We start from the raw sequence: 25,691 nt of genomic DNA, 5'->3' as shown, positions 1-25,691 counted from the left end.
ACATGAAAATAATAATAAAATGCCATGGCAGAAGCGTACATTGACAACCAGTACCCATTCGCAATTGCGTTCCCAATATCAGTCCCTGTTTTCAAGAAGCCGAATTGACTGGAGAAGAGGATCTCCCCTGCTACATCAAAGGACGTGAATGTGAAATACTTGTCTAGATTAACCTGTTCCCCTGTTTGGGAAAAACGGTCGAGGTGGCTGAGAAGCAAGGAGATGACGTTGTCGACCTGGGGTTCTGACCGTAACACGTTGGTGAGGGCGTACCCCGAGGCAAAAGCCTTGCTTTTTCCCATCTTCTTCTTTGGGTCGGTGGTGGCCATGGGGCTTTGGAAGCGGTAGTCTGGGATGGCGGTCATGCGGTACCAGGGACCTTTTCTGAGGTGAGAGTTTCCGAGGATCTTTTTGATGGCGTCGGGGTGGGAGACGGAGACTTCGTTGTGGGCGAGGCGGACGAAGTGGCCGTGTTTTTTGTGGAGGGAGATGAGTTGGGTGTTTTGGTCGCCTTTGAGGATGTGGCGGATGTGCCAGAGGCGGGAGATGGAGGCGAGGGTTGGGCCGGGGATGGGGGAGAGGGGGTGGAGGAGGCGGCGGTGGAGGATGATGGATGTGAGGGTTGCGAAGATGATCTGGATGGCTAGGGTCCAGCTCATGGGGGGGGTTTTATCTAGTAAGAGATCCATTTTTATGTCAATGGTTGAGTAAAACGTGAAGCTCTGAGAGGTCTGAGAGAGAAGAAAGGATTCAAGTGTCTCGTTCGGTTCATGTCATAATTCTTATCGTCTGGCCAAAGTCGCAGTCTTGAAGGGTGACATCCAATGCCTTGCATGCAGTTTCATCAGAACCGGTTAAGCAAATCAGAACCGTTGATATGATTCGGAAAGCCGGAGGGTGTGTGTCTCTCAGCGATGCACGATCGTCGCTGGAGATGCCCAAACGAGACACAACAGCGGAACTATGGCTGACTGTGCACACATTATACAGCGCACATGTCAGCCCTATACTAGTGACGGAGAAATGCTACGGTAGAACAGGCTTGGATTTGGAAGCTCCGAAAGACTGACAGAACAGGTCCATCATTGCCAGCACGTTAGCTGGCAAAATTAGCTCCAAATATGCTACCACTGAGCCCGTGAGCCCACAACAACACACATCCAAAGGAAATATGTTTGACAAAACCGACCCAGCTGAAGCACATTCATTATTTCAAATCAACCAACGTTAAAAAGTCTGACACCAACAGCAACCCTGAACATCGGCCCGCAGACCCGCCAACCAAATCTGACCGCCAAGATGACAAACATAAGGTAAGGTATTCACCCATCGAAACCCGATTGTGGGATGTAGTCAAGGCCGCTCTAGCTCTGGGATACAGCATCATTCACCTCCACAGAAGCCTCATTCGACTTTTCCCCATTTATTCCCCTCCTGCTTCTCCCTTAACCACTCCTCCAATTTCCTCAAACCATACTCATCATGCTCCTTTTTGGAGTGACGAATGAACTCCTCGCACCAACCAGGCGTTCCACATGATTGCACCACTTCTCCAAACGGAGCGCATCCCCCAAAGTCAATCAGCACCGGCATCCCGTCCCGAACCATGATGTTTTGCGGATTCAAGTCATTGTGTGCCAGTCCCAAAGAGTGAAGGTAGTCGATCGCTGATTGGACACCAGCAAGAAACCTCTCATTGTCAAGAGGCTCAAACCCATCGGGGGCATTGACGTACTGATCAAGCGTCTGGTTCAGTCGTTCCACAAAGAAGGATGTGATACGGCCACGGCAAGTACGACAACCAAGGTAGCGGATGATATACGGGTGCGGTGCCTTGGAGATCTTCTCCATGATAAGGGTCTCATGAAGGAGTTCCTTCCAGACAAAGTCTGTACCGACGAAGTCGTCATAGTGCTGTATACCAGGTCGTTTGAGGAAGGAGTTCGCGTCGTTGATGTGATCAGGTGCAAGGGTCAACTCGATGTCTTTTGGGATTGCGGGGAAGATCTCCTCATCCGGGATGCGGGTAAGGAGTTGGCCGATCTCGTCAAAAGATAATTCTCTCTTGTTGCGTGTAGTTTTGCCGAAGTAGACCTCTTCATCTTGGGTGATATGCAGGAACATGCAAGACTTGGCGAGTCCAGTTTCGGCGTCCTGTGACTCCACGATGGTCAGGTCATGGTAGGATGTAATGGTTGGCTGTGTTTTCTCGACCACCGTGTGAGTTCCATCATGATCGTTCGCCATGGTACTAGAAATTAACTTGAAAGCTCTGATGGTTGTGCAGTCATGTCTCTCCGGCACGTTGAGGTGTTTGGTGTTGTGTTTTTGTGTTTGTCGTGGTGGGACCAACAACAAGTGAAACTGCCCCGGCACTTTCGATTTGTGCATCAATATTGGATGGTGGGACAAAAGCCTCATTAGGTGGCCCGTGCTGGCTGGAAGCCTACCTTATCTAGGTGGCTCAACACCATGTTATTATACGGCTCTTCAACTGGGTTTGGGCAAACGCCACAATTATCACCAAGCTAGTTATCCAGTCTACGGGGACCTCCCTCGGTGATCTCTCGCTGCAAATGTACTATTCCCTGCAGCCGGTCGCCGTATCTATGACCAATATGATCGGCCAAAGTAAGAAAAATGCACTTTTCCTGCGGCTTGATTCAATGTTTGGTCAGCACGAGAGCCTGCCTGCTTGAGGAAAGTCCCTGGTGACGACAAGTGGGAGGTGGTTGGGTTTAAGGTGTTGGACACTGTCTATAAAGCCTGGGGTAACTTCCCCTATGCCGCAAATATGTTTTCTCCTTTTCTTCATCATTGCAAACGCTACAGCAAACACCAACCACGCCGCAATCTGCATTCAATCCCAGAAGCCCAGGGTTAGTGACCAGCTCAGGATACCTAGGTACCTATCAACCTCTTCTACTTTGTCATCATATTAAGAAGCTTTAAGCAACTAGACATGCGTGCCTACGGTACTGACCTTTGAACAAAGCTCCTGCCACAAATCTAGTCTTTCAAGATGTGAGCTAGCTGAGTCGACCATAGAAAAGTGTCCTAGAGTTGACATAACATTCAGGTGCACCACCTCTACCACGACCAAGGTTGTCACTACCACCGATGGCAAAACCACAACGACTACCACCACGAAGAAAGTGGATTGCGGGCAAGCCACCTGCTCTACCAGCGCTTCGTATCAAGGATAATAAGCGGCAACAGGGCTCTTACGATGCCATGCCCTGCCCTTGAGGAGTTTACTGGCTGCGGAGCACAGTGTGAAGGAGGAAGGGAAATTCGTGCTTTGGGATTGTTACTAGAGTAGCGCGATAGCTACCTATTCTACACATCGTTTTGCACCTTTCGGGTCAACAATTGAACGTACATCTTCTGGCTACCCACATCAATCAATGCTCCATCAAAGTCTCCAAATACTCGCGCGTCTGCCAAAACCAGTCATCAAGCCCTCTTTTTTCAAGCTTCTCCGCTTCATAGTTTAACGCGCGCTGGAGGCCATCTCTGTTCACCCCTTCACCCCTCGAGTTGGCCGAGTGAATCAACTCCCTGAGAAGCTCATCAAACTTCTTGTCCGTCCTCTTATGGAACCTCGTCACCTCCTTGGACGACGGCACGACCAAGCACTCTCTAACAAACCCAATGGCCCTAATAGCCTGGCTATTTGCATCTTCGTGGTCCATGAGCGATAGTTCCTTGATTGGCGTCAGATACTGCTCCATCGACTTGTCGAGGTCGTCGTGGGTTGCGCACTCGTCCAGGACAAGCTTGATGTTGTAAGCGCGGATCTTGTCCTCCAGCTCGTTGGCACGAAACAAGGGCCCGCGCCGGGATAGCATGAGAGCCCTTATTGTTGGGGGTTAGTCCTCTTTGGTTTCAATGTGTTAGATGCATGCATGCCATGTGATGAGTGCGCAACTGGGATGTCGTCAGAAGAGGCTTACCTGGTTTGAAGCCCAGACTGTGCACCCAGGCAACTAATTTATCCCCCACCTTCGCCCCAAAATAACTCCCCCCAGCCTTCATGTAATAATCCCACACATTCCAATGCAGACTCGGCCACGCATTATTGATCATCTTCAATCCTAGGACCAAGCCTGCGCGGGTAGGAGGGAACGACATCGGTAGCTTGGGGGCCCTGTTGAGCGCGACGACGTCTAGCGTCCAGATCAACCATCGTGGGTAGGCAAAAGCAGCGAGAGCGCGGGGTCGAAGAAGCGCACGACGATGAGGAGCGCAGGACGATGAGGAGCGCAGGACGATGAGGAGCGCAGGACGAAGCGCAGGACGGACGATGAGCAGGTTAGCCAGGTATTAGGGCGCGAACAACGGCAGGTGGGAGCGGGGAAGATAAGAGCCAAAAATACCGCCCTGTCCGGGCGCAGAAAATGCCGGCCATCATGGGAGGCCACGGCGTGAGAGCGAGAGGGGTGAAGCCAACAAGACGGTGCCGTCCGTTGCGATTGCTGAAAAAGGTGGTGTTGAGCCTCTTGCGGAAGCCAAAACGTTCGGGTGCTGACTCAGCAAAAGAGTGGGGCAAAAGCCATCCCGGAAGATAACATTGCGATTAGCAGCTTATCTAAGGGAGAGCGGACGGGATCCCGAGCTTTCTGCTATCTATGGTCGTATGTGATAACTCCTGTTCGTTTTGCGACCTATAACCGATGCTAAAACAAATTCACGCTCGGCTCTCACCGGGCATAAGCTTTGTTTCGACGTCAGCGGCGCCGAATCTGATCAAAGTTCTGGCGCAGAGAGTTCATCGTAAAAAGCTCGTAGCAAAGGAGATGGGTTTGTTTCCTTGTATAAAACCAAAACCAGCGACTCTACCTTTTCTTTAGCCGTCACAAGACCTCATCATCCGAGTCACTTGAGCTTAATCCCTCTATTTCCTCCCCAGGCTTTGTACAATTCCTCCACATCCTTCGAAGGACTGATTCTTGTAGACTTGACCAACAACGCTTCAAAACACTTGACCAACTCCCTCGTCAAGTCCCCACTTTCCATCAACCTCTCCAGCGCAGTCATCCCCTGCCCGTCGACCCTACTTCCTAGTCTAACACCACTTTCCCCTGGAGGTTGCTCTCCAAAGCTCAACAGCAACCTCTTCATTGTCTGAACCCCCGCATATCTCGCAGCGGTGTGTAGCACCGTTCTCCCACTATCATTGTGAACATCAAGCCTCGCTCTCCCTTTGTGCTTATCGACCAACACCCCCACAATATCCGTCTGGTCCCCCCACACCGCCAGCCCAACCGCCGTCTCACCACCCTTATTCTTGACCTCCACGTTCACCCCGTATGCTATCAACGCCTCAACAACCCCCACATCTCCCGCCATGACTGCCGCCATAAGAGGCGTCACTCCCCCCTCGTTTGCCATGTCCAGCCACGCCCCCACAGATAGGAGGTACTCTACATTGGCCAAGCGGGCGCAGCTACACGCACAATGCAGCGGCGTCTCACCATAATTGTCGACCTTGTTGACATCCGCACCACCCCGCACCAGGGCCCGAGTACAAACATCCGATGCCGTCATAGCTGCGTAATGCAGCGGGGAGCGGCCACCACCATCGTGCAAGTCGGGATCGGCGCCAGCTGCGAGGATTTCAGTCACGGCTTTCAGATCGCCGCGCCAGGCGGCCATGAGGACAGCGGTACGGCCATGACAGTCGCGGGCGTTGAGGGCGTCGGGTGAGCAGGTAGCGAGCAGTGCTGGGAGGTTGGTGTAGGCAAGACCGAGGACAGTCTTGTGCAGGAGTGAGAACTGGCGGCGGTCGAGGTCCAACGGGGCCAGGAATGTAGACTCGATGAGGTGTTTCCGTGCGTTGTTGGCTGGGGACGGACACTCGATGGAAAGATTCCAGGCCATGTTGGCGGCCGAGTCGGTCAGCTTGGTGCTGTTTTCAGCATGGGGTCGGCACCCCAGGAGAGGAGGAGCTGGCAAATCTCGTATTGGTTGCAGTTGAGGGCGAAAAGGAGGGCGTCGAGGGTCCCGTACAGAGACTCGATCATGTCTGCGGGAGAAGCTTGGCCTTTGAGGAGCAGGGTTTGCAGACGAGAGCAGTTGCCCGTCTGGATGTAGCGGAAGATGTCCGAGTCGGGGGGGACAATGTGTGCGACTGTCAGCGAGACGGATATGGAGGGTCCGTTGATGAGGGTGAGTATGATCGCGCGGGAGGCGATCCAGTGTGGGAGGTGAAATGCGCCGCTAATCATGGGTTGTGATCTGCGTTTGCAAGACGAGACGTCGCAGTCCTTGTGTTGGAAAGGGATCCACGAGATCGCATGGCTACTGTGCCACCGAGATTCTTCCATGTCGTTAACAGCAGTGTCCATGTGCTGCGGCAGGCACACTTGCATGGGCCGCACATGAAAGTCGATGGTATAGGCCCAAGAGGAAGATTCTGATGATTCACCTTTGTCATTCCCTCTGCTATTGTCTGGGTTTCCTCTGTCTTGGCCAGTGGTAACTCGTTTGGCTTGGATGCGGTAGTAACTACCCCTAGAGCCGCTGACGCGTAGTTTTCGCTCTCTGCGGTATGTAGTATCTGTGTAAGAAGCTTCTCCTGTCGAGATAGATGAGTCTGGACTGTTTTACACAGCTCAGCCTGGGAGAATCTGCGTACACGTCAGTCCGTTGCCAGTTTACGAAGAGGCCCATGCCATGGTTACTTACGGAGACATAACTGCCAGCTCACCAACGATCAGAAAGCGGACATTCCGAAGCTTGTCTTGCATCTCATGCACCTTTGTCTTTTTCCGAACCCATCCCAGCCTCACAACAGACCTCCCCATTCCTGCCCTTTCATCTCCCCCCTCAGCATCTTGCTTGGGCGATTTGAGAAGATACTTGTCCACCAGCAGCTCCATAGAGTCAAGGAGAGAAGCATATTGATGAAGCAGGCTCCGTAATGCCTCAAAATTGATGGGTCTGGCACCTTGGGCAGCCGCAATGACGGTAGATTGGAGAGAGGTGAAGGATGTCCTGGCTTCCGAGATCTCTTGAAGAAGAAGCTCGACTTCTACGGGTACTTTATTAAGTTGCTGAGCCTTACGAACAAGCTTTCGCAGCTTTTCACCACCCTGGATAATGGCGATAGCGCTGGCCACAAGACTCAGCGGGTCAGCCATGTTCGAGGACGCGTGTAGGGTGTGTGATGGGTAATACGCACGTCTGAGTATATTGTTGCTATTTCTCGCAGGCTACCTAGAACAGTAATGCTCTCAGATCGACAACATCGTCAGCCACTTGAGGAGATAAGGACCTGAACGGAGGGTCTATAGCAAAGCGTCAGGTTGATGATAAACTTGCAGCTCACCGAACGCCTCTTCTGCTGCCAAGGGGGCTCAAGCGGCCTCCTGTTGAGAAGGCTACCAGTAACTGGCTCTACTGGCTCCTAGCCACCCCCTCCCAACCCAACCCCAAGACGCAGTTGCAGCTAGAGGCGTGCAGTCAACAATTAACATGTCGTCCGAGCAACTCGCGCTGAGAATATTTGAGTCACCAACAATAGTTAGATACAAGAGAAAAATAGGTTATACAGAACACTGGTTTTTTGGGGCCTCCAGCAAAACGTCGCATCGCGATAGAAGGTGTTACCTTTACGCAACCGGACAAACCTTGCGCCTCTGCCAAAACTCGATATTTCAAGAGATATCTACCTAGGTATTTTGGAGGCTTTTGCCCAGAACCTAATCAATGCTTCGGCGACCACGGCGCTTCTTGTAATTGGAATCTCGTAACCCCCTTCCAACAGCACCACCGTGAACGTTAGGACGTTGTGTGGATGAGAGAAATGGCATTGTCAAATGCACCTGCACCGGTAGCATCACCTGTTAAGTGTGTAACAATCGGGCTGACTAGAGTAATTGCCGAGAGAGCCTTTCTCACGGGCCATGATAAGACGCGTGTGCGGGAGGATGTCGGCCGAATAGGTAGAGCAGCCTCCCCCTCCGATTAATATGCCGGCGGTGAACCAAACCTGCAGGAGCAAACAGGGCAAGGGTCCGGATGGGTGCGGGAAGTACTGCGCAAATGAGAGGGCAAGGCTACCGCCAAAAGAGCATCCGAAGAGGTGGAGAACCCAGCGGGTTTGGTCCAGGGAAGAGAGGATGAAGCGAGCCACATAGAGCATTTGCGATATGTACAGACGGGTGCCATGCGCCACCGTGCCTTTTGGTATGTCGGGCCATCCCCTACCGAAGAGATCTATCTGCACAGACAAAGTCAGGAGAATGCTAAAAACGGGGGTAGGTGAATGATTTACTAAATGTCATTACACGACATCCACATGCCACTAGGGATGCGCACAATGAGCCAAGCACCATGGCTGGGCTACCGCCACATTGACTTTGTCCCATGAGGTAGTTGAAATGAGATTCGATACCAGATGAGTCTCTGTGTCAGGTTGTCGTGCGGATTGTTGTCAAGCCCTGTATTGTTGATGAAGAATGAGAACCCCCCACCTGCGGGTTGAATTGAGGCAATCTCGCCCCAAGTCTGCCAGCTCAGCCTTATGAACTGATGCGTCTGAATACCAGGGATCAAAATTTAATGATAACGCTTTATAGTTTGTATATCTGCATAAGAAATAGGTGGTCAGAAGTATTATCTGTTTCTTCACAACATGCGTTGTTGATGCAGAGACTACAGTTTTCCGAGATACCCAAGTTTTACACTCGTCAGACCGTATATATGCGTATTGCAACTATTACCAGACAAAATGTGATCAAAGGAGTGATGCCAGGCGGTACAACACATAATTAAATTATCTCGCAGCAGATAAGCCAGTCCAAAGAGCTAGTGAATAGGTAGCTGAGACAAGGAAGAGTTAATGGCTGGATTGTACTCATTCGTGTGGTTTCCAGATATAGATTGTTACAAATAAAAACCTGGTTGTCCTAAGCATATCTGAGAACTGGACGATGAGGATCATAGTCTATAGAATAGTTTTATTGCATTTGCATAAACAATTCAATAGCTGTGCTGTGATGTGCTGTACAGTGCTTTGCGGCAGTGGAAGGGACCTGGGAGTATACCCAGCTGTGGAATCGCACCCTTCATCAGTATACTCATTATACTATGCTTGATGCACCTAGGTGGTGGACAAGGTGTCCGTTGTACCCGCTGTGGAGTTCAAGGGTTTTGTTTACTTACCCCTTAATTACCCCTAGCAACAGAACCCTTGCATACTTTTATCACGCTCATCAATGCAAACACCATGGACACAGTTGTGTTCATGAAAAAATAATTGTAACTCAATGGGGGATATAATATTTGTGACCTCCATGCTATTAAAGCATACACGTGTGCCCGCCTTTAAAGTTCAAAGAAGGATTGTCCCTAACGTACATTATAAGCGAGTCGCGCATATAAGCGAGTCGCGCACTCTCTACCACCCTACGAATACTATCCTCAATTACACCACATCAACACAAGGAATTAACTATAATTACATCAGAAACAGCTGAATCAGATGCTTCTGCAGCCTCCTGGCAAGTGCGCGCATTATGGCCAGGCTTACCGCATACACCACAGCACTGAACCTTCGTACGAGCCCCCCCTGTATTACTACTATCCGGCTGCGTTTCTTGCACTCCCTCCTTATCCACGGCCTTCTGATCCAGTAGATCCTGTGCCTCTTGTACAGTAAGTAACCCTTCAAGCCTCACACGTGTTTTTTTGGCTCTCCGGCGCTTACTTAGTGCCTCATTGGCCTTACGGAGCGAAGAGACCTCTGCACGAAGGAGAGCCACCTGGTGCATTATAGCCGTTGTACCCTTAGTAAGCTGGTCTACCGCAGCCAGCATTAAAGTCGGGGAGCTATTTTGATGGTTGGTAATGCGAGTCTTGATGAGCGTTGACTGTGAGTTGGCTTCTCGAGGGTTGTGTGGTGTCTGGGAGACCTAAGGTTGTGCAGTGCCGGGCCGCGAGTTTAGAGGTGTTGGCGTACGAAGCTTTATATCCAGCTTGGAAAGCACCCTCTCTGGATCGTACGGTATAAGGCCAGCACCCGCAAAGCCACCCTATATATTCTTCTTTGTTATAGAGGTAATGAAGGCCTCGCGGAAGGCATAGAGGAACTCGAGCTTGCTTATATAGTTGATATGCATGCGCATTAAGTCCTCGATCTGGCGACCGTACGCCTGTTTTAACGGCCCAAAGCAGCTAATATCGAGTGGCTGGAGGAGGTGGGAGGAGTGTAGAGGCATGCAGAGCGTAATAATATTATTCTGCTGGCAGTGGCGCTCGAATTCGGTCGAGTAGTGGCTTTCGTGGCCGTGGAGGATCAACAACCGGTATTTACCTTTTATACGGGACGCTATATAATAATCGAAGTGCTTAATTTAATCTAGGCCTACTAGATTAATAGTCCAGTTATTATCGGTGGTTGCGATGCGCTAGGTAGACGGTAGGTTATATTCGGTATATTAGTTAGTAAGGTGGTACTGCGCGGCTAAAATAATAAAAGGAGGGATAGCCTAGCCGAAGGCATTAACTCCCTGGATCACTATTGCCCATTCGCGGGTACTAGGCTGGGCTAGTTTTGCCTTATTAAGGCCGTCCGAGGTCGTAACTACTATACCCGCGAAGATAATGCCCATCATAAACCCAGTCTCGTCGAAATTATAAATATCGTTATCTATAATACCGTACTTAGCCTTAGTATTCCGTACAAGCGTAAACCACTCGGCCATGACCTTTAGATCCTCGCACTTAGCCCTCTGGTAATCGTATCTACGCGTAAAACGTGTACGGAGTTGTGGCTGGCGTTTAACGAAGTTGTGTGCCCAAAGCTTGCTAACAGGGGGCGCGTCGCGTATACGTAGCAGTTGGTTGGCCATATCTTCCACACCACGCAATCTTGGTGGAAAAGCTCGCGCACATAGCTCAATAATGTATTGAACAATAGCATCCTCTTCGGATTGAGTGAGCTTTTTCGATTTGGGCGTGGTATCGCGTCGTGCAGGCCGGCCAGCGCGTCGGTTACGGAGCGTTGATTCTGGAATATTGTAGAGCCTCGCTGCTGCTCTGACGCTTAAACGCTCATCATTCTGAAGAGCTTCGAGGGCTAAGATTACCCTCGCTTCTTTTAAAGTAGGTGGCATGTTGGGTTGTGGAGAAAAATGATGTTAAGTGTAGAGAGAACGCGTCGCGATGGCTAGTGCGCGACTCGCTTATATGCGCGACTCGCTTATAATGTACGTTATCTCCATGCGCCCGGATCCTTCTTTCAACCATCGGTACTTTCTCTGTGCACAAAAAACAGCCGCACCTGTTTGAGAATCGCGCTGTTACCCTTCCTCTATGCGGTCTTTCCCACGATCAACAGACCAACGAGTAACGCCCTTACACAGGAGGAATGTCCAACACATGATGAAGGTGATGCTGAGTTTGGAAGCAATCCTCATGCCGCACCGGTGGCTTCATCAAAAACAAAATATGAAAATGAAGAAAAGCTCCGGGGTTTACCTACCCTAGCAAACCTTTTAAGAACCCGTTGTTGCTGTTGCTGCTGCTGCCACCTTGAACAATTTATCCTCCTTCCTTGGCCTTGGAATCCCCTCGACGCTAAGGCACGATAGCAAAGCAGAGCTTTGGGTCTGAATTGTACTTTGAATTAAAACGCAAGAGCATATCACTCGTCAAGTGTCTACCCAAGAAATGAGACTTGGTCCGTCATTTCCTTCGTTCATAAACGTGGGCTCACCCTCATGTCACAAGGCAACTGTCCTTTCGATTGCTGAGGGGTTCCAAATCATGAAGCCATGTCCCAATACTTGCTGTACCTGGTGTATTCCTGCCCAAGTCTCAACTCGAGTGCATATGTGCTATCCTTCCCTGAAATACCGTTACCAACTTTGACAGAATGATGCCACCCCTTGTTGTGTAAACCTTCTCTGACAATGCTGTCCTCCGGCTCCTGTCGCAACCCTTACAGTTGGTGGCAACGTCCCCATGAAGCCATTCCGCTTACGGGTTTCAACATGGCCAGCCATATGTCAACAAATGCAAGTGCCAGCACCGGAACGAACTCTCCCTTTCCTGCACCTTGACCTCCCAAGCTCTTCCCACAACTGTCTTGAATAGCCTCATGGAACGATGCCATCACGATTGCTCCACAGGACCAGCAAGCTAATGACCTGATTCAGTAACAACTTGCCTCACATGTTGAGAACCATCAAAAAAGGGGAAGTCAGTGCCGAGCAATGGAGCGCACCATAAGACTCTTCCAATCTTCCCAGGATTCTCCCCTTCGTCTTCTCTTCTCTTCACCTTGCACCACCGCTTCTTGACTTTGTCATCCTTCTCCCTCTATCATGATGTCTGTCCACAGTCAGCTTTCAGTCTTCTTCCTTGGATTCTCGACCCTCGCCTCCTCAAACACTCATCAACCTCCATCGACCTGTCACTTGACATCGCGGCAGACTTGACAGCCTCATCAGACGGCAATCAACAGGTTCGCAGGCCTCATGACGACCTCCCCTGCCAGTCAACTCATCATCGATCACTGAGACATCAAAGGATCGTATTACATAGCAATTGGCTACCGCTCTTATGAGCTTCTTGTCCCCTCAGTTCGGTCAACAGCCTCAGAGGCTCGCTCGACTTGTTCCACCATGATCTCGACGACCTGTTTCGACGCCAGCCAACTCTTCATCATCGGCCAGGTTCCTTTCTTGAGGTGGTTGCTCCTTTTTTGACGAGAGTGTGTTTCTGAAGGCCGGTGGCCTAGCGATGCTATCGTTACTTTTGCTTTAGAAGAAGCGGAATAAAGGACCTCACGGAGCCATTGACTACCACTCTCACAAGTCCTCTCCCCCGGGTTCAATCGATAGCCTCAGGGGCACGGCATATCTCGACGCTAACCGGCTCCTCATCATTGGCCGGTTTCTCTTGAGGTGGATGTTCCTTGTGCTGAGAAGTCTGTTGTTTTCTGAGCGTTGTTGAGCGGTGATGATATTTCTTAGCGGATGCTTAGGGACCCCCACGTAGCCGTTGGCTACCACTCTCACAGGTTTCTTGCCCCGGGTTCGATCGATAGCCTCAGAGGCACGGCTTGTCTTGACATGATCTGCGTGTTGACACCGGCCAGGTCTTCATCATTGGCCAGATTCTTTGTTCGAGGTGGGTGCTCCTTTTTGTTGAAATTCCTTTTTTGAAGGCCAATTTGGCCTAGCGATGATATTTTGTTCAGCCAACAACAAAGGACCCCATATAGCCATTAGCTACCACTATCACAAGTCATTCCCCCCCCCCCCCCCCCGGCCGGTCTGATCAACCTCAGTGGCGATCAGCGATGCCGACGACGTGTCTTATGGCTCGGCTTCATCATTGGCGTTCAATCGTGTACACAAGCAAGAGGGGTGGATGGGTTTGGTCAACCTCGGAGGCTCGGTGGCTCAAGTGCCATGTTGACGACTTTTCACGGCTGGCCGGCTTCGTCATTGGCTTGGCCTCAGCTACTCCAGTGACTCGACTTGTACCTTGGCACGGTGGCGGTTGGGTTGTCGAGGGCTTTGCATCATTGACTTTCATGGTTCGTGGGTGGTTGGATGACAAAGGTTTGCTCATTTGAGCTTGCGGGTTGTGTAAGGATTTGTGGGATTGGATTTATGGGACGATGGGACGCAACGCAGGTGTGGACAAAGTGATGAATATTGTGATGGTATGGAAAAGGAAGGAAAAGGCAAGTAGCCCAGGCTGGAAGATCAAGAGGACCTGGGAGCAAGGCAGTGGGTGGTCAGTGCCCACGTCCCACGGGATTTGAGAGAAAGGGATTGAATCTGAAGGCGATGAACGAGTTTGACGCGTGAGAACTTTTAGCTATGGCTGACGAGACGGCAGGGATGCGAGGGTGGTGGATGTGATAGTCGTCTGAATTAGAGTGCTATTTGCTGTGTCTGTTCTGTCTGCTGTGTCGAGTGGCCGCTGAGTGTACTGTGATGTTTGCTGTGTCTGTATCTTGATGCGCGTTGCGGGAGGAATTTTGAGGACCTTGTCCTGTCGGATTCGGCAAGAGAAAGGAGGAAATATGTGTGCAGATGGGCTTGACTTTTAATATCTGTGGGAGTCCGACGTGGCCTGAAATAAAGTTTGAAACCCCAGTTTGTGTTCAATCACCCGTGTGGCCTCGTGTTGAAGCCACAATCTTGTCAGGAGTCCACGGTGGCATTTTCCATGTTCCTTGATATCTGCATTAGCTGCATTATCTGAAGGACACGAGTAGCTCTTTTGGGCCCCAGTTATCAATCCTCTGCTTTACTCCATATACCATCATCTGGAGTTTTGCCCCCCCGTGCCCCTCATATCCGTTGCCCGTGCTGCCATATATATCATCACATTCTCGTCAGTTAGTGGTGACGGGACCTGCGCCTCGACAGTGAAGGTGTCAAGGTCGTCACCGTAAGTTTCCGCCATGTCTTCCACATGCTCCGAATCTCTCGGCGGGGAAAGAAAGCCACTTTCACCGGGACCGATAATCGCCCGTAAGAAGATACTCGCCATCTTCTCGTATCCAGAATCGTTGGGGTGGATCCCATCCGACCTGAAATCATGCCGACCCATCACCTCGAATTCTGCTGCTCCGATGCCGACCGCCCACATATCTGCGAGCACAATCTTCTGGGGCCGTTCAGGCTCGAGAACCCAAAGATGATCGGCAACAACCTCTCGGGCCATGGAGGTTACATAGTCCATGTTTTTGTAAATGATTCGATTCCCCGGTCGGGATGATGGTGGACAAGATGATGGTTGTGTTGGGCACCTGATCGAAAAGATAGTCTACCATCCCGGCGTATCGCTGGTAGATGCCGCCGATCCAGGGTGATGACCCTGACCCGAATGCTGGCATGGAATAGTTGTATTCTGTCTCGTAGAGATCATTTTGCATGAGGGTGTCGAAGGTGCCGGCGTGGATGAGGATGACGTTGGGCTGGTACTTGACCGAGTGCTTAGATAATCCGTGGATGGTGGCGACTTGGTCCATCTTGTCGCGTGCCCCGACTTGGTTGTTGTTCATGAGGCCGTGCTGCTTGCTGCCGACCATGTTGACTTTGTAGCCTGCCTGCCGGAGGGAGTCTCGGAGGTATTTGCGGTATCTGGAGATGAGTCAGTTTGAGTGGCTGGTTAGTTATGCAACTCAAGATTGACAGCTTACCCATTGCCATGGCTTGAGCCCTGCCCATAAGTGATGGAATCACCAAGGGCCAGAATGCGAAGTTCAAAGTCTGGAGGGTTGAAGCCACTGATTGTCCCTTCTTTATCACTGCTTTTTTCCCGAGATGTCTGGGTCTCATCTTTTGCTCCGTCACTGATAACTCTCTGTTCGCCATCTTGGCCATTGGAGACAGGCCCAGGAGTCGACATGGCGAGCGTCGAGAATATAAGTGTTGCAATGGCAACAAAATGTCTGTGGCTCCGCCGGGAAGCACCGTTGAACTTCATGAATTATCTCAATCACTTGACGAACGTTGGAGATGCTGGAAACTGGGCCTGGTGAAGTAAGGTGTCTTTATCAATGAGCTTGTCCAGCAACCAATCACGCTTGACGTTCCTCCTTAGCTCACGACACAAGATCCAACACACCTTGACAGTCATGACCCTTACCATTACCTCCTATTTCTTAAGCAGCCTGCAAAAAAGGCATTCCAAAGTCTATTATGGTATATAACCCCCCCACAACAACAAACATGCTCACAGCTTGGTGTCCGAATCCATCCACATCTAATAGATCAAAATCACGCCGCCGCCCCTTCCACCTTCCCCTCCTCCCCTTGAGGCTGCACCGCCTGCTGCTCCCCCCTAGCCGCCGGCACCACCTCCTCAGGCACATCCAGCGCCAAATCCGCCCTCAACCCCGGCAGAAACCTATCAATCCTCTTCCACGTCTCGTTCCACAGCTCCTCCCTCTCGGGCTTCTTGCTCGGCGGCACCAAGTACCCATTACTCGCCATAATAAGCAACACATTCTTCAAATTCTCCGGAACAGCCTCCTCCTATTTTGTCAATCGTTAGCAAAAGAATCCCCTTTATCTCGACAAGAAAGCTTACCAAACTATCCCCCTGCCCACTATTCATCAACCGGTCCATAATCTCAATAATCCTCACCCACAACCCCAACAGCCCCTCCCACTCGCTCAGCATGACCAAATACTGCAAGAAAACTTTGCTCAGCAAGCTCGCAGCCTGCACCCTCGTCTCGCTCATCCCGTCCCGATCCGAGCTGAAAACCTCCGGCTTCAACAGCCTCAAGATAAGCGGGAACAGCACCTCCCCGAAAATCGCCGTCCACTCATCATGCTCCTCCTGGGACGTCAGATCTGGGCTGAGCAGCGTCCTCTGCAGGCTAGAAAACGCCAAATGTCTAATTTCCCGACAGGGGTTCGTGCACTGCGTTGTTAGGGCCTGGAAAACAGGAAGCCAATACGCCGACCACGCCTCCCTGCTCTCTAGATGACTCTGGGACATGAGACCGGGGATGCGAGACGTGAGCTTGTAGATTCCCTCCAGTGCCCTAACGCCCCTTTCGACAACCTTGTTGTCGCTTGGTTTCTCAAGCTTCTTGGCAATGAATTTGCGGCCCTTGACCTTGCGGTCGTTTTGCTGCTCTGCTACCGCGCCGACGCTCGCCATGCTGGCATATTCGTTGAGCAACGAGAGAGACGCCTCGTAGTTGTCCGCCATGATTGCCGAGGGGTTGCTGTTGATAACACCCTTCTCCAGAATCTCAAAGACGGCCTCTGCTGAGTCTGGGTTGGTGGCGAGGGTCTGGAGGATGACCCAAAAGTCGGGTGAGGTCATCATCTCGTTTCGGAGAGGGCATGGCTTTTCGATGCAGAGCTTTAGGCCGCGGAGAACGAGACCAGACGTCTTTATGAGAGTGTCTTTGGGGAAGCTGGAGACGGTGTGAAGGAGGATGGGAACGCGGACGTAGTCAAAGTCGTAGCTTGCTTGGAGGAGGTTGAAGAGGTAGAAGGTGGCTCTCTCGATGAGGACAGGGTGGTACCGAGGAACATCTCTCAGGATCTCCTGGATAGCTTCCACGACCCGCTTGCCGAGAACCTCGATGGTGGTCTCATCACGAAGGGCGAGGACTGTGCAGAACTCCAAGATGTATACCAACCCCGGGTCGTAGACGGCGGTGGTCTGACGAGGTTTCTGTCCGTTAGTTCCAGACGGTGGGATATTCTCGGCCTTGACAGTGATGACGGTCGACCCATTGTCTTCTGGAATTTGTGCCAGCAAAGAATCTACCAGTGCTTCAAGATTGTGACTTGGTAGGCTCGAGACATTGGCAAACACATCCCCCATGTGACACTGGTTGACGCAGTCGACAGTGCAGAGCGTGCTCTCCAATTCCTCATCTGAAGGTTCAGGCGGGTCATCGGCCGCATAGCTTGAGATATACGAGGTGAATGCCGAGAAGAAGCCTGTCTCGTTCTGCTTGGCACCCCGATCAATGACCTGAGATGGCGGCTGCAGAGGAATAGGCGGCAGCGAGAGCTTATCCGCTTCTGTCGAGAAGAACGGCGGTATAAGCGAGTTGACAAACAAGTTGAGCCATATCCGAATGATCTAAAGACGATATTAATACCAAACCCATATATGGCCTAGGATGCTCAGGGGGCAACTCACATGCTTCCAGCTCTTCTTGATCACCGGCTCACTCCCAGTAACAACCCTAAACAACACCAACGTCGCCAACTGCGGCCTCACATCCCTCCCAAACTTGACCGCCAGCTCACTCACCATAACACTATTCTCCCCAACCTGCACCTCGGTATTAAGCGTCGTATTCGACCCTCCCTCACTGCTCAGAGTCGAGATATAGCCCAACCGATACACAATCTCATCCAGCGCCTCGCTATTTCCGTACTTGGTCGCGATCCTTGCGCACTCATCGAACCCGGTAATCACCCTCGCATAAACCGTATCATCCGTCGCCGACATGAAAACAAAAAACAAACACGACACAATCGCGTTCCACGTCGTGGCAAACATGTCGGCATCATAAATGTTCGTATCGCACAACACCAGCGGCCCGGCCGAGTCAGACTTGAGAAGCAGCTCCTTCCAGGCATAGTCAAACGCATGCTTGTTGTCATGCTCAGAAGGCAGGATGATCTCGTTCGTGCTGATGGCGTGGAAGATGTCATGGATGTACTCCGGAGGGAAATCCTTCCCGCCATTGACACCCCGCAAGTTCCTCGCAAAGGCCGCCTCGTTCATGCGAGCTTCTTTCTTGATGGTTGGATTATGCTGGTCCGTATTCAGCATGATAATCGCGTAGGAGAGGACATAGACCGAGTCCTGGTCTGCGATGCCCTCAGGCTCCGACTTGAAGTACTTCTCCGAGAATGAAACAACCACCCTCTCAATCAGAGGCGCTTCGCCAGGCAGGCGGAAAGTTCCCAGCATCATGCGCAGCGCCTCGTCTGCTCTCTTTCCAGAGAAGTCAAACTGGTCCATAAACGCATCTAGAATAGCCTCGTTGCCTCTCTTGGTGAGGAACTCGCCAAGCTGCTTCTTGTTGACTCTTGTCGTACCCGACAAGAACTTGGCCACACAGACTGGGTCTTTAGCATCGGCAATGATCCCTTTTTCCTGGAGATATGCCAAGCCGCCCTTTGGATTTTCGTTGAACTTGTTTGCGCCCTTGATGATGAGCTTTTTCCTTCGCCTTTTTTCTCTGAGTACTTCCGGGTCGGGATAGCCCTCTGTTTCAGGGGTCTGGTCAAGTCTTTCTGCAATGTACTGGATGAAGCGAAGTAGCGCATCCAAACAGAGAGGTGGCACGCTTGTCGTGCTCCAAGTAGCCGAGTCTGGGAGCGCATTTCTTGACAACAGACCGATCATGTCCTCACACAGATCAGCCCTGTCCTCATCGCAGTCATAGTTGACAAACAGATCCACCATAAAGGTAGGCATGCGAGCCAGCACTCCAATATTCTCAACCATGGCCTGTCTGGCATCTGGTTTGCGCGCGCCCCCTTCCAGCCCCAACTTTTGGCGGTCCTTGACTGGAACAGGCGTAGAACGGCCACTACCTTGTTGCGATGGTGGTGGTTTGACCAACTTTGGCGACTGTGGGATGCCCGAATAAAGACTGGGGTCAATGCCTGGCTCTCGAGGGATCTCCACCGCCGGATGAAGGCAAGCGACCAAGTAAGACAGGTACAGCTCCTGCTGAAGCTTTAGAACATGTCTGCAGGTGGAAAGAAGGGTGCTGGCCACAATCAACGCTTCCTGCAGCACGGCCATATTATCGGAGCGTACAAGCTGGAAGAGATAGCAGCACAGCTGATCCTCTGCAATCGCCGCAAGCGCTGGGTGCCTCGCAATCGATGGCCCTGCCACCTCAAGCGCCACGTGGATGATCCTGAGAGCCATGACTCTCATTTGATCGGGATGGCGGCGGTCATGAGGGTCCAAGAAGCTAACCAGCACCCTGAAAAGCTCGCGGACCGATGGTAACGAATAAGGCCGTAGGTCAAACGACTCAGAGCTGATTTCCGTGTTAGAACTCGTACTCGGCCTCCCCTGTTCTCCAGCAGCAGCCGTTTCCTCAGTACTGCTCGCCTTTTCCGAACTCGATGAAAGCCTCGGCTCATCAACCGCCGACGTCTCCAACAAAGCCGTCTTCTCAGTCGTCTCACCCCCTTCTCCCTCAACCACCCCATCACCCCCCTCAACCGATACCTCCCCCTCCTCCCCCTTCTCCAAAACCCCCACAGCCTCCTCACTCCCCGTCCCCTCACCCCCAGTCTCCATCTTCACCCCATCATCCCCCCCCATCTTTCCCTCCAGCCCCCCCTCCCCATCCTCCTCCGCCTCAACCTCCAAATGCTTCAAATCCTCAAAAATAATCTGCACCATCCTCACCATACTCGCCTCCGCCGTCCGTCTCAGCACCTCGGAAAACCTCGGCCGGCTGCAAATCGTCAACCCCCTCCCCATCATATCACAAACACTCTCATCACTCACAATATCCCCCCCCGGCCCACTAAGCATATCCTCCATCAAATGCAAAATCATCAACAGCACCACCTCCTCCTGCGCCGGATCACTAATATCAAACTGACAATGCGTAATCGCCGCGCTCAAGCTCTGCATCGCAAGCGCGAATCTCGGGCTCACCGGCGCGACAAACCCATACGCCAAAAACTTTTGAATAGCCCTCAGCGCAAGCACAGTCACCGGCGCCGCCGTCCCCTTGGTCTGTATAATGTGCAAGAAGGGATACAGCAGCACGAGGGAATCAAACCGGTGAATGTCCTTCACCCCCGCCAGCTCCTGACGAAGCCGTCCGAAACCCGCAATAAGGGGGTTGTCCGCCAATGACTTTCCTTTTTTCCCTCTCAGACCCCATCTGTTTGTTGCCAGCTCGTTCGCGTCTTGCTGTTGCTGCTGCTGGCCAGCGGTGGACTTGCTTCTCGCTCTGGACGAGGGAGACGGCGGGGGGACGAGCTGGATGAGGTTGGGGCTCCCTCCTAGAATGGCCGACACGGACGAGTGCGGGGACCGGGCGTGCTTCTGGATGGCCGACGTGATTGCTATGCACTCGGATATCACCAGCGAGACTGGGTCGACGGCCACGGAAACAGGGCGGGAGCGGTACTGCATTCGGGAGGAGACGATCGGGCCCCCTCCTCTGGTTGTTGTGACGGTGGTGCTGTTCCGAGGGAGAGGGGTTCCTGGGGCAGAGGGGGCTGTTATGTTGTGGTTGATGTTGACGGTGTCCATGTTGGGTGGTGCGGGAAGGGCATCGTTGCCCATGCTGCTGGTTTAGTTTGCGCTTCTAACTTGTCGCCCTCGGTGTTGGGAGAAAGGAATCGCCCTTCGACGTGGGGTGGTTGGATATATAACTTGTCGGGTTTCGCTCGAGTTCGACCGAGGGGTCGAGTAGTTGGGTTGCGACTTCGAAAGGCAAACAATTGCCCTTGTGACGATATTTGTTCGTGAGAAGAGGACAGACACACTCTCAACTTCCCCCCATCTGTTTGTTCCGCCGTGACTGCCAGGCAACTCCCAAAAGAAAAGGTCTATACCCGTTAACCGCGTCAGCAAGAATTATGTCGCGAAGCTGTCTCGGTGAGATGTGTTTGATTCGAAGCGTCAGCGTCGTCACTTGCTGCTGGCTGGCACTCGGGGGGTAGGTTGCGCCTCGTCGTCAACTGTAGGTACAATCCTGGTCCCTGGGGTGGGTGGATAGGACACCTTGAGGCTCAAAGCCGCGAAAGCCAATGAATTGTCAGGTAGCGAATCCAAGCTCCTTGTTTAGGTGGTCAACTCCAGCGGCCACAATCGGTTAAACAGCGGTCATTGCCCCACAGCTACAGGCAACCACTCAACTGCCACCTGAATATGCCACCGAGACAAACTCATTACAACAGAATAGGGGGACAAAAAAAGATGTCGATGACATGACCCAGTCAGTTCATTTATCTTTATCATAGGTAGTCTTAAACAAAAAGAAGAAGAAACTTGAAAAACGCCTCTGCCATGAATGCTGGCCTGTTGCAAGAAAGTGACACCTAGTGTACATGATATTATGTCGTTCCTTTTTGTCTTGCCGTGTTCCGTCCCGGTCTGGCTTTGCAAAAACGCCCACCCACCTCCCCCCTCCCTTCCAGCCTCCAAAGTTCTAAAAGAGCCGGATGAAATAGTAAACAAAAAGTGGAAGAAGAAGAATGGGATAGATACACAGACGTAACCATTATCGTGATCACGTCTTGGCACCCTCCTGCTTCCCCTCAACCTTCTGTTGCCCTTGCGCTGGCGCTTGAGCAGCAGGCTGAGCCTCAGCCTTCTTCTCCGCCTGAGCCTCCTTCTCCTTCTTATCTTGCAACGCGATGTTCTGCAGCTTGGTCTTATCTTGTTCCCACTGACCCGTGGTATCACCAAACTCTTCCTTGATCTTCTTGGACTTCTCTGCCTTTTCCTTTTCTTCGGCTTCCTTCGCTAACCTCTCTTTCTCCATTTGCTGTCATCATACGTTAGCAGATATTCGGTCAACAGAGTCTGTGGAGGGAGTAGCGTACCTCCATGTGTTTGATATCGTCAACGCTAGGCTCGTACAAATGCCAGATAGTGTAGTGTGGCAAGCCCACGACCGAGAATTGCATCTTCTTGGCCATCTGCTAGTTGTTAGCTGTGTACCTCAGCAGCCACTCAGAAATTGCGACATACCTTTCCAAAACCTTCAGTCTCGGCATGCTTTTCGAAACTGAAAGCCGGGAAATGAGCACCATAACGGAAAACTCTCGCCTTGGCCAGAATGCTGACGCCACCAACACCATCGATCTCCATCTCCATATCTGGGTCGCCGTAAGGATCACGCAGGTATGCCAGATGAGGCCGCCATGTCGCGTACTCGGCATAACCCTCCACAATGACAGCGTCTTCGTCAAGAGTGTCGGCAAGAGCAAGGGCGGTTTCTGACTCCTGCCACGAGTTAAGATCATAAGGCTGCTCTCCACCTAGCCAGTCGGGAAGAGGTCTCCAGACATCTGATCACACAAGAACCGTTAGTCAACCACCCCCACAGACATCGACACCCACCACAGAAAATACTCACTAGGAACAATAACATCCTTATTATGCCTCATCAAATCCTCCAAAATCGTAAACGGCGCCGTCTCCACATCCACATCCCTCCAATACACCCAAGAATGATACGGCCTCAGCGCCGCACTCAACAACCAATTCCTCGCCCTTGCCATCAACTTCCGTCTCGGCGCCTGAGCCGCAAACCCATGCCTGCTCTCCACATCCTGATTCACAATCTGTCCAAAATCCTTCTCAATAATCGAAATCTCCCCAAAGTGCTGATTGTCATCCACATCGTTCTGGATCGCCTCCAAGCTCTCCGTCAGCACCTCCAGCGTCCTGTCCTTGGAGTCCGACACCAAAAACGCCAGGTCGATCAGGTTGTGCGGGTACGTAAAGTTCCTCAGGTGCGAAAAGAACATGCCCAGGTGCGACTCGGCGTCGCGCAGGGGCACGCAGAGCAGGATGCGCTCCTCCCTTTCCCACCCCCTGGCGGTGCCCTGGACGTTAGACAGGTCATAGTATCGCACCGTCTCGAGCTGGAAGTCGTCGCTGCTCGACAGCAGGCCGAGCGAGAGGACCGAGAGGACCGAGCCGCCGTTCCAGGTGATCAGACCGAAGAGGAAAAGGATGGCCGCGACGATGCCGAGCCGTACGAATAAGCGTTTTCGTCTTCGGGATATCGGTGTTGTGCCTCGTGGTGTGAATCTGTTTTCAAATCACAAGTTAGACCAGTCTCCCCGAAACCAAGCGCCGCCCTGAGGAGAAAAGAAAAAAGAAGAGAGCGCACCTGTGGGGAGAAATCTCAAATGTGTTCCCTCGCGGATAACCGTTAGAGTACCCGCTTACATGGTGACGGGGGACCACTTTGGACCCCGACGATGTGAAGGGCAGCATTTGTTTTTGTGTGGCGTGCACCGGAGTGGGTGTGAAGGCGTCACTACCAAAAACCGATGGGATAGTTTCCTCGCCCCCTTTCGTTGCGCGCGCAACCTTGGGACGTGGGAAAGCTTAAGCTTGAACCCCTGGGCGTTATCTCTTCGGGGGGACGGGGTGACGGTGAACGGGGGGGAGAGGAGGGGACCGGTCTGGAATTCCGTTGTGGTCGTCGGTCAACGCATGGCTCGCCCGTTGTATGCAACGGATACGAAAAAAATAGGCAATGGCGTGGCACGAGGAACAAGACTCGCTGAGGTGGCTTTGTGTTGGCGATGGATGGGTCAGGTTGGCAAAAGGTGTTCGCTCGCATCAGCCTCACGGTGCAGCGGCAACCCGTGGCGTTTCGTTTCTGATTTCGAAAAGGGACCCCCCGGAGGCCTTGGCAGTGTCCAACTCCTGGCTGGCGCATTTGCTGGGTCCACTGCCTGACTGCCGAAAAGCGGGTACCTATGACCAATGTCGTTTTGCATTTCTGCGCCGCAGATGGGTCGCAGAGATTGTCTCGGAAGGTACCGTATATTAAAGTAGCCATCTCATTTACCAGAATCTCGTCCATCTGCAGCTGCTATAGACTGGCAAAAATCCCATATACATCACATACACACACATGAACAGAGGACAGCAATGAGGTGGAGGACATAATTGTATTGCATTCTTCTACTATGTGTCTAAATCCTCTCTTGCAGAAAAAGCCTCGGGCTCAAAGGTTGTATCTGGATGATACCTACAACGCATCAACTCAACTCACCTGGTCCGGGTCTACATGGTCGCGCTTGGAAGGGTACGTCTTCTGTCAAGCTGCTGACGGTCAGCAAATAGTCATGGACGAATTGTTTTGAAAAGTTGATGTGTTGGGTCCAGTATCAGGCAAGCCGTTTTTACTCAGCCGTACAGACCGGCCCAAGCTGCCGTACACCATAACGGTGCATGACAGACCCGAACAACGGAAGCCAAATCACATCCCCGAAGGAAAAACACCACAACTGATCATCCCACCCGAAGGCGCTACAGTGCGGATGAATGGCTCGGTCGCACAATATCGTTGAATGGATAGACTATTGTCATCATGATGGACGAAGGGGGCGCGAGTTTGACGATAAAACATACCCAGACAGTCCGGTAGATGAGGTGTGACCACAGTCGTCGACGAGTCAATGTCCCTAACTTTGATAACAGTCAGCAAAAACTGTCAATAATTGGGGAGTGGTGAAATGTGAAAGAAAAGAGAGATGGCATCAGAAAAGTTTTGGTATAGGGTTGTCGCTCATTATAATTCAGAAGCAGAACTGAAAAATATTTTTTTCATCATAAAAGCCGGGGATGAGGAAAAAGCCATTCGTACCTTGACTGTGTTACTATGTTGTCGAAGCGATGGCGGGATGTAGCTGTCAGTTGGGTCAAGAAAGAAATCCTGCTACAACTTGTTAGTCAAAGCTGTCAACCAAGGTGGGCTTGTGACGAGTTGAAAAGAGGGTGTCCAGTCAGATGGTAGTGCATGTAGTTCAAAAGCGCTCAGAGAAAATCGCGAGAACTGTGTGTATAAGATCATCATAGGACGGGGAAGGTGAAGAAAAAACGTACTGTATCCAGCGTAGAGCTGGCCAGAGCTGGGTTAGTTGTCAGTCCAGCGACCCCTCTGCCTGGCCAAGCCTTTGCAACCACCTCTCCGATCAGGTTCCTAGCGACCAAAGCGAGTCCATGATAAATAGACGCTCTTTCAAGAGAGGCTAAACTTGAAAGGAGAAGGAGGTCGCAAAAGGATTGGTTTGTCGGTTGTAAAGTCGGGTGTTGGCCATGAGGAAAGGTTGCAGTGTTGTGTGGAAGAGAGGAAAAGCAAGTCGCGATAAATTTTTCAGAAGTTTAAACATTTTCCCAGAGCTGTGGCTTGTGCGTGTGTGGTCCAAGCTTCGTAGTGGGGTTCCGGAAGTGGCTTGCTGGAAATCCAAGATGAAGGCGTTGCAGGCAAGCCACAGGCGACCTCAGGCTTTGGTTTGACTTGAACTGAAAATCAACATCACTGACAAAGTCGACAGAAGCTCAGTGATCTTCTACTTTCGAATTCGGAGATCTCATCGCTAGAATCTTCTTCACGGAAACTGCACGACTTTTTTCCACCAGCCTCTCTCCACATATCTCACTTCAAGGAAAAAGGCATTTTCACCTGCTTTCAACTTACCCAGTTGATA

At 51.7% G+C, this 25,691-nt stretch overlaps 8 protein-coding genes across 8 annotated transcripts, besides 10 other annotated features; all 8 read right to left on the bottom strand.

Moving 5' to 3' along the window:
• Positions 1-2: 2 nt before the first annotated feature.
• Positions 3-689, bottom strand: PODANS_6_2020 (uncharacterized protein; the record flags this gene model as incomplete). Its single annotated transcript, XM_001910263.1, has 1 exon — positions 3-689. A coding segment is annotated over one exon (687 nt), but the record flags the coding sequence as incomplete, so codon positions are not given.
• Positions 12-3,617: a repeat region (rgion duplique sur le chromosome 5).
• Positions 1,405-2,247, bottom strand: PODANS_6_2030 (uncharacterized protein; the record flags this gene model as incomplete). The annotated part of the gene is made up of 1 exon (XM_001910262.1): positions 1,405-2,247. One exon carries the CDS (start codon positions 2,245-2,247, stop codon positions 1,405-1,407), a length of 843 nt encoding a protein of 280 aa, XP_001910297.1.
• A 101-nt stretch (positions 3,618-3,718) lies between the features above and the next one.
• Positions 3,719-4,134, bottom strand: PODANS_6_2040 (uncharacterized protein; the record flags this gene model as incomplete). The annotated part of the gene is made up of 2 exons (XM_001910261.1): positions 3,719-3,858; positions 3,957-4,134. The coding sequence occupies 2 exons, from the start codon at positions 4,132-4,134 to the stop codon at positions 3,719-3,721; spliced, it is 318 nt and encodes a 105-aa protein (XP_001910296.1).
• Positions 4,007-4,090: a repeat region (rgion duplique sur le chromosome 5).
• A 304-nt stretch (positions 4,135-4,438) lies between the features above and the next one.
• Positions 4,439-4,654: a sequence feature (rRNA 5S pseudogene?).
• A 224-nt stretch (positions 4,655-4,878) lies between these two features.
• PODANS_6_2050 (uncharacterized protein) lies at positions 4,879-5,883 on the bottom strand (the record flags this gene model as incomplete). Its single annotated transcript, XM_001910260.1, has 1 exon — positions 4,879-5,883. One exon carries the CDS (start codon positions 5,881-5,883, stop codon positions 4,879-4,881), a length of 1,005 nt encoding a protein of 334 aa, XP_001910295.1.
• A 17-nt stretch (positions 5,884-5,900) lies between these two features.
• Positions 5,901-7,145, bottom strand: PODANS_6_2051 (uncharacterized protein; the record flags this gene model as incomplete). The annotated part of the gene is made up of 2 exons (XM_001910259.1): positions 5,901-6,562; positions 6,713-7,145. 2 exons carry the CDS (start codon positions 7,143-7,145, stop codon positions 5,901-5,903), a joined length of 1,095 nt encoding a protein of 364 aa, XP_001910294.1.
• A 2,067-nt stretch (positions 7,146-9,212) lies between these two features.
• Positions 9,213-9,231: a sequence feature (primer 6disco1R).
• Positions 9,232-9,358: 127 nt separating this feature from the next.
• Positions 9,359-9,404: a long terminal repeat.
• Positions 9,359-11,224: a repeat region (transposon discoglosse copie 1).
• Positions 11,179-11,224: a long terminal repeat.
• Positions 11,225-11,276: 52 nt separating this feature from the next.
• Positions 11,277-11,294: a sequence feature (primer 6disco1F).
• A 2,998-nt stretch (positions 11,295-14,292) lies between these two features.
• On the bottom strand, positions 14,293-15,462 carry PODANS_6_2057 (uncharacterized protein; the record flags this gene model as incomplete). Its single annotated transcript, XM_001910258.1, has 3 exons — positions 14,293-14,685; positions 14,804-15,116; positions 15,176-15,462. The coding sequence occupies 3 exons, from the start codon at positions 15,460-15,462 to the stop codon at positions 14,293-14,295; spliced, it is 993 nt and encodes a 330-aa protein (XP_001910293.1).
• A 293-nt stretch (positions 15,463-15,755) lies between these two features.
• On the bottom strand, positions 15,756-20,793 carry PODANS_6_2070 (uncharacterized protein; the record flags this gene model as incomplete). Its single annotated transcript, XM_001910257.1, has 3 exons — positions 15,756-16,013; positions 16,069-17,592; positions 17,653-20,793. The coding sequence occupies 3 exons, from the start codon at positions 20,791-20,793 to the stop codon at positions 15,756-15,758; spliced, it is 4,923 nt and encodes a 1,640-aa protein (XP_001910292.1).
• A 949-nt stretch (positions 20,794-21,742) lies between these two features.
• On the bottom strand, positions 21,743-23,463 carry PODANS_6_2080 (uncharacterized protein; the record flags this gene model as incomplete). Its single annotated transcript, XM_001910256.1, has 5 exons — positions 21,743-21,922; positions 22,059-22,154; positions 22,207-22,526; positions 22,595-23,274; positions 23,357-23,463. The coding sequence occupies 5 exons, from the start codon at positions 23,461-23,463 to the stop codon at positions 21,743-21,745; spliced, it is 1,383 nt and encodes a 460-aa protein (XP_001910291.1).
• Positions 23,464-24,738: 1,275 nt separating this feature from the next.
• Positions 24,739-24,819: a sequence feature (Similar to Small nucleolar RNA snR61/Z11 (RFAM RF00476) (Erpin: E=2.3e-17);~snoRNA).
• Positions 24,820-24,986: 167 nt separating this feature from the next.
• Positions 24,987-25,058: a sequence feature (Similar to Small nucleolar RNA Z195 (RFAM RF00133) (Erpin: E=1.1e-05);~snoRNA).
• Between the last annotated feature and the right edge of the window lie 633 nt (positions 25,059-25,691).

The sequence above is a fragment of the Podospora anserina genome, chromosome 6 (genome assembly GCF_000226545.1).
Source record: "Podospora anserina S mat+ genomic DNA chromosome 6, supercontig 2".
Lineage (NCBI taxonomy): Eukaryota > Fungi > Ascomycota > Sordariomycetes > Sordariales > Podosporaceae > Podospora > Podospora anserina.
The sequence above is the reverse complement of the archived record's forward strand: the minus strand, read 5'-3'. Positions and strand labels throughout refer to the sequence as shown.